Genomic DNA, 7,500 nt, shown 5'->3' with positions numbered 1-7,500 from the left:
ACTCTACATCTCTATGCAATAAGCGCATTCAAAATTTCCTCATATTATTGTATAAAAGTAGTTAAAGAAAGAAAAGGCTTATCCTGCATATATGAAAAATACGTTTTCTCTCCCGTTCTCTTCTTACGCATGATGTTCGTGGAAATTACATTCTGTCCCTCAATAAACCTAGAACAACCAGTTACGGCCTTAGTTCTTTTTCTTACGTTTTTACTAAGTACGTTGCGAAATGCGCTACCTGGTTTTTCCCGTACCACTGAGTTTACTGGTTTTAAACTAATCCAGGGCCGGATTTTGTACAGCGGCCTTTCGTTTTGATTAATATGTCTTTAAATATTATTTAATATTTAGTTATGTATCTGTATATATCTTGTATGTTAGCTGTAATGTCTCGAAGATATTATTCTGAAATTCGAGATGAAATAAAGTTTTATGCATGCATGTATGTTACCTTCGGCAGGGCGCATGCGTGCACTTTGTAATCTGCGACTCCAGTGCTTACCATATGACAGATAAAATGAGTATTCTACTGAATTTATAAGCCATCGAAATGTTATGTTAAGTTGTAATGACAAGGGCGGTTTGTAGCTGTGAGTAGGCGTGGGATTTGTCTCATATGGTTTAGGGGCCGACGTATCCCTCCCTCAATGCCGTACCGGGAGGCGAGGTCGGTAACAGAAAGCAGCGAAGAGCCAACTGCGTCCAAAAGCGATCGCACGGGCCGAAATCCCGGGATGACTCGTTTGGTACGACGCTCCAGCGCCACGTCTGGAGGTACTGCATATTTTTCTCGTCTCGTCTTCAAACATTCCGTCAGCGCATGCGTGCGTAAATGTTCAGCCTCTCCTATACCTACAATACTAGACATATTTAGTTGGAACACTTAGCGAATGGTCAGAATCATCGTGTTACAAGATCGTATTTTATACCACATCCCCCTTTCCCCAATTCAATGTTGTATGAGAATTTTTCGGGCGACTACTAGTAATTGTGGAAATCAACATTGGAGGAAGGGGGAAACGGGGATGGGTGATCCAACAAATGTGACGAGTATTGTAGGTCGTTCCGCGTGTCCGCCATTTTTGAATACGGTGTATGGCATTATTGAGGGAACACGGCCACGCGGTCGGTCATTTGATTACGACTTCCGGATTGCGTGACATGCGAGAAGGTTGTGCCCTGCTTTGTGTTACGTTCAGGTTGCCCAGGGAAACTAGAAGTAAGAAAGTTATTATGATAAAATAGTCAATGCTGCAAGCACAGGGCACAAGAAGGCACAGGCGCAAGAAAAGATTCGAATGTTGTTTGACAAAAGAAAAGGAAACAGGTCGTTATGTGGCAAGTCTGAATATATACCATAGAATTAAAAAGCAGGAAAGACAAAGGGGATTGTTGACTTAATTAAGCTTAAAAAGAACCCTCTCTCCACGGAATTTAAACCTGGAAAATTTGAAAAGAGAAATAAGAATTTCTGAAATCATTCATTGAAAAACTTTCCAACCAATTTGATTGCAAATATTATTTCCTGTTCATGGTTTAATTTAGACATGTAAAAACTAGCGATAAAATGTTAACTTTTCGACGTTTCGGCGACCTCATGACGCCATTATCAAGGAGTTGGAAATGAATATGCGAGTTCATAACAAATATAAAATACTTCAAATTTGCATACGTGAAGAAGAGCTAGACAAAGACTTTAGCACGGATTGAATCTGTTTGCACGTTCAGCCGTGGTATTATTTGTTTGATGTACAGCATTTCGTTAACGAGACAGCCATAATCATATTCATATTCGTATTCATTTCCAACTCGTTGATAATGGTGTCATGTGTACGTTTCTCAAAATCATTATTAATAATGGTTTAATTTCACGATTTTTTGTTGGAGCAGAGGTTACACGTTGTCTGTTTCATCTAAAGTAGTAGTCTAAGAACAGGGCTCGAACGGATTTTTAGCTGCACGCGCGCGCGTAACCTACGCCCGCCATAACTAAGAAACACGCGTCAAGGCCTGGCCAAACGCTTACAACATTTTAACGCAACATCTTGCAACGTTAACGTCTGCAAAAACGTAATCCCATCTTGCAACATTGTTGGGCACAACATGTTGCATACGTTTGGCCACCCTGTTGCGATATCCTGCGATTTGTTGCAACGTGTTGAATGATGTTGGATCAAATTTGAAAACGGTCAAAGAGATGATTAGTATAAAAATCTGGGAGACACCACTGTCGTGGCACGCGAAATGTTCTCTTCCGGTTGCCGTCCGCGTCTTAAAAACGCGCGTGCTTAAGCTCCACTTCTTGCGTGCCAGGGGCCTGGGGCACATTAACATTGATATGTTGCGTTGAAAATGATGAAAACCTTGCCTGCGTTTGGCCACCCCGTTCAACACATTTCGCAACATCATGCAGCAATCGGTTGCAAGATGTTGCGTTGACATCATGCAACAATCGGTTGCAAGATGTTGCGTTGAAATGTTTCGAGCGTTTGGCCAGGCCTTTAGCTGAAATATTCAATTAAATTTCTATCAAAAGTGGCGCGCGCAACACACCGGAAGTGAAAATACGGCGTAAAATCGCGCCGACCGGAACTAATACCTGCGGGAAAAAATTGCTCGGTGACCTATCTTGATTTTTTGCATGCAGGGAAAGTTATCTAGTACAATTTTCAGTAGACTATAAAACGCCTTTTTCAATGTATCATAAATTCTACTAGATAACTTTTTGTTATATTCTCTAAAAAGTTAAAGAATTTAGGGTGATTTCCAACAAAGAATAGAAACGGTAGGTCACTGACTTAGTTTTTCAAATAATTTTGAAAAACTGAAATTTAGAGGGCCTTTTTGTGAACCTGGCGTTTTTCCATGGTAACCCATATGACATCATAAGTTCCCATAAGTTCTCATAAGTATTACCCAACAATAGCGTAAAGATATTTATAGTTTGCCTACACTATGAAATATCCTTCTTTGGTATCTTTCATCTTTTCACAAACACTATAGCACCCAAAAACCCTTTTGAGCCTCCTTAATTTATCACCAACACCCAGGACAATTTTGTGCGCTTGGTAACCGCCAGCATCACAAACACAATGGAAACTGCTATAAAGTTGTCCCGGGTAGGCGAGTTGTCCCTAGCAGATCATTTACAAGGCAGCCAGGGTAACCCTAGCACCAGGGTAACCCCTAGCTGCCTTGTAAACATGTCGATGAAAAAAAAAGTCGAAATTATGTGAGTGCTAGAGTACGCCTCTTCCTAGGGGGGCTGGACAATCTGCGAGCCAGCGAGCCATGCGAATTTCGAATTCAAATAGTGCTGATAAACAGTCATTAAGTCTAAGCACCCGTTTTAAAACGGTTAGCTTTCAATAACTGTGTGACTCGGTTGTTGACTTGCATGGCTCACCATGTTGTCTCGCATGACTCGCAGCCATGGATCGCATGACTTGTAGTCATGGCTCGCATAACTTGCATGGCTTGCTGGCTCGCACATCGTCTTAACTCTCTTCCTAGGGTTACCCTCCCTCCTTGTAAACAGGGCCTAAAATGAGGTTTGAAAGGTTCAAAACTTAATATCTTTTAACTGCCTTTTGATATGAGATAGCTGTTGAATAAAAACACCATTCATTTCCAAATATCTACAAGTACATTTCAATCTTGGACACATCAGAGAAAAAAACAGAAAAAGCATTATCATTTCATTGTATTAATAATTATTATTGCATTATTATTTTCATTGTATTAATAAATTATCGATGAAATAAGAGTTGTACAAGATAACAAATTTGTGATCAATTTCTGTAATTCACAGAAAATTGGCAATAAGTTAATGCTGAAATTCAAACATCAGTTTTACATGGTTACAAAGACTACAATCTTTGACCCAGGAAGAGAGACATTAAATATGCATCTCTCCTCCACTTCCAAGAAACCAAGCTGAAGATGCATGCTATTTTTTTCATCACTGCAACTGGGGAAAGGGTAATCTGATTTTTTTGCGACATGTCCAAGATCGAAGTGTACTTGTAGATGTTTGGAAATGGATGGTTTTCACCATAATCACAATTATCATAAGAGGGTGATTGATAAAATTTTATACACATAGGAATTTGCATATAAGTTAATACTGAAATTCAAAGCTCAAATAATACAAAGTGAAAAAGGCTCCAACCTTGCTGGACTCATGAAGAGAGAAATTACAAATCTCTCCTCCTTCACTTCCAAAACAACGTCATGCAGAAGATGCATGCTGTTTTTTTATTCATCACTGAAAATTGGGAAGGGTAATGTGAATTTTCTTCTAAAAAATTATATCCAATTATTAAAGTGGATATGAAGATGTTTTGTAATGGATGTTTACATCATCATCTGAAAGGGTGCTGTTTGTGATAAATTTTTAAATGCACCAAAATGTGCAAATAATTAAGTTAATACTTGAATTTTAACTTCAAATCAAATGGTAACAAAAGCCACGATCCAAAAGAACTAATACTGATAATACTTTTTTTTCTTTTTTTTTTTTTCAACATTTAAACTGGGTAAGGACTGGTCGTCTGAATTTTTTTTTTAATGAAATGTCGCTGATTGCCGTTATGGCAATATACTTTCTACAGAGGTTAATCTCTGAACTGGAGAAACTGATAATTCAATGGTATAGTTGGTGGATTAAGAATGCACAAACCTCACAACCACCCAGTTCACTATATTTTCTAACCGGACTTGTTTTGCGCACATACAACAGGAGCATTTGTCTCCTTCAAATTACTGCTTCGAGCTTCTTGCTTGCCCAAATGAGAGAAAAACAGGCTGGCACATAAGACAATGGTTGAGTATTAAGCAACTCTATGTAACCACATAGCAGATATGATGTCAATATTATTTAAATAACGTTCAGACCTGATTTTATCAACAATGTTTGGTTTTTTTTTTTCTTTTCCAAATCAACATAGAAGTGTTGAAACAGGTGTTAAAATACTGGTGATATGCCAAATACAAAGCGCTTACTAAAGGAAGCAAGCGACTTGTGGGTGCAGACATGGGCCAACTGAATTATTGATAGTCATTTAACAAAAAATTGATGGAGGATCATGCAAACTTTCTTAAAAGATAGGCTATTAGTCTCACTTTAAAAGACAGGCTATTAGTCTCACTTTAAAAGACATGGTGTAAATAATAATCTTTTTCTCTTTCATGTTTCTACATAAATTCCAAGAATGGGGAAAACAATAACAGACTTGACTTGTTTGCACTTTTTCTCGTCTAAATTTGGGTCATTCGCCAACACTCAAAAGTATTTTCTTTCAGAACAGTGTGTTGATGCTTGCATGCACTAGTGAATCTAGCATGCATTTATTATCATATCATCTGTTTTCAGGAAACAAAAATCATCATTACTTGAGTGATTAATGTTAACGCCTAGTCTTCACTCCTCAGTTTCTTTGAAACTGGTGCTGTCTATACTTAACTGTGTTATGAACAAATCAAACAAACATATGTTTTAAATAAAATCAATAGAAATTTGAGATCTTCTTTGTTGACGGGATATACTTCCTGATGCACCTGCTGCAGAACAGATCATTGTTCGTCTTCACTTTCGATGTCAAGCAAGCCAAGCTTTATGATAGCTTTATATTGATCTGGAATCTCCATGAGAGCACGAAGCGCAAATGCTGCATCAGGATATCTGGATTTGCGTATAGCGTCTTCGAACTCTACAAACTGAAAGTTATCGAATTGCCTTTGGGGAAGAAGATCGTCGTATTCGCGCATGCGGTCCCATGGTCCATCTCCAACCCCTACAACCAAAATAGCAAGGGGATAATTGGACGCTTCCAAAATAGCGTTTCTCGTGCTAAATTCGTGTTCCTCCACCACTTGTCCATCTGCAATGATCACCAGAATATGAAATGATTGTTGCTTTTTGACGATCTCGATTGATTCTTTTATGATCGGGGCGAAAGTTGTTGGCCCGCTTAAGGTCACACGACGGACTGAATCATTGTATTTGGTCAAAACATCGTCCAAACCTTTACAAGGGGATCGATCCTCACACAAACAGAACACGCTCTGATCTTTTGTAACTGAGTCGCCGAACCCATAAGCTGGAATAAGGTGGTCGTCATCGAATGGTTCTAAAGTCCTGCTTATTATCTGCATTACACGCTGATATGGGTTCAATTTCTTCGAGTTGATATGATGGAGGCACCTTCCAGAGAAACTCTTCCTTCCTTGCCACTCGTTGCTAGCCGTGAAATCAATTCCAATGATGAGATTGCTAGATTTTAAGCCAGCCGCCCTCATCGCTCGGGAAACCTCGCTTAAAGTGAAAAACTTGTCCTTAATGGAGTCGAAGTCAGTGAGACCAAGGTGTGCGAAGATGCTTGATTTTCGAAATCGTTTCGACACCTCCTTGTAAGCACTGAGTGATTCTTTCGGTCGAAAGCAGATTGTGTAGATAAAAAACCCAACGAACGCGGATACTAAGAAAAGAATAACATCGAGCGGGAAAGGGAGCTGCATTTTACTAAATGCGAGAGATTAATAGCTGAAATGCCAGATTGCATGCCACGCTAGGTAAGGGTCACTTGAACTCGCTCCAAATTTTCGTTTTCCCTTTTGTACGTTTCGTTGACCACATTTTATCGTCGGAAATGCGCGATTCTGCCCTGTACAGGTGATACAACACAATAATATAATGACGTCACGTCGACATTCGTAAAAATTATATGAATACCATAATTAATGAATACTAAAACTATTAGGTCCATCTAAAAATATGCCTGTTTGCCTGTGTTTTCAGCTCTTGCAATGCTTCGTTTTGAAAGCAAACCAGTTCGACCACATTGTTTTCCGCTTTACGTGACAGAGTAAAACATGTCACGTACAAAACGTGCTCAACTTTTCGTCACGCATACGTGAACATCAGATTCTTCTTAAGTTCAGCAGAAAAACTTGTTTGGATAAAGTGCCTATACTAGTGTTAGTTAGTTTAGCAGGGAGTCGAGTTTTAAACTCGGAAAGCGGCCTTAAATTGTTTGGAAAATAAAGCACTTTGAATTTTAAACTTTTGTCACAACGTGACAGATCCATAGAAAATATGTTACTATTATTCATTCACTTTGTAATTTTTTGCTATCAACAAACAACGTCATTGAAGATCTGTAAGGGACTGATTTAAAAAAAACTGTTCGATTTTTTTTCGCAATACGTGATGCAAACATGTGATACTCGCAAACAGGAAATACGTCCGGGGTGCATGGATGGCGTAGTGCTGAGAGCACTCGCCTCCCACCAATGTGGCTAGGGTTCGATTCCCAGGCTTGGCGTCATATGTGGGTTAAGTTTGTTGGTTCTCTACTCTGCTCCGAGAGGTTTTCTCCGGGTGCTCCGGTTTCCCCTCTCCTCAAAAACCAAAATTTGACTTGATTTGTGTTAATTGTTATAAATTTCAATTCACAGTGTCCCCAGTTAGTGCTTCAGCGCTAGAACGACTAGACATTT

General features: G+C 39.1%; 1 protein-coding gene across 1 annotated transcript; it reads right to left on the bottom strand.

Annotated features, from left to right (window-relative positions):
- Positions 1–4,914: 4,914 nt before the first annotated feature.
- Positions 4,915–6,809, bottom strand: LOC137974838 (uncharacterized). Its single transcript, XM_068821832.1, has one exon. The coding sequence runs from the start codon at positions 6,517–6,519 to the stop codon at positions 5,575–5,577; it is 945 nt and encodes a 314-aa protein (XP_068677933.1). The 5' UTR covers positions 6,520–6,809; the 3' UTR covers positions 4,915–5,574.
- Between the last annotated feature and the right edge of the window lie 691 nt (positions 6,810–7,500).

This window comes from Montipora foliosa, chromosome 11 (genome assembly GCF_036669935.1).
Source record: "Montipora foliosa isolate CH-2021 chromosome 11, ASM3666993v2, whole genome shotgun sequence".
Lineage (NCBI taxonomy): Eukaryota > Metazoa > Cnidaria > Anthozoa > Scleractinia > Acroporidae > Montipora > Montipora foliosa.
This window is presented reverse-complemented; position numbering and strand designations above follow the sequence as displayed.

What these genes read in the sequence shown, in the direction of transcription:
- LOC137974838 (XM_068821832.1), bottom strand. Translation starts at nt 6,519, where the DNA reads ATGCAGCTCCCTTTCCCGCTCGATGTTATTCTTTTCTTAGTATCCGCG.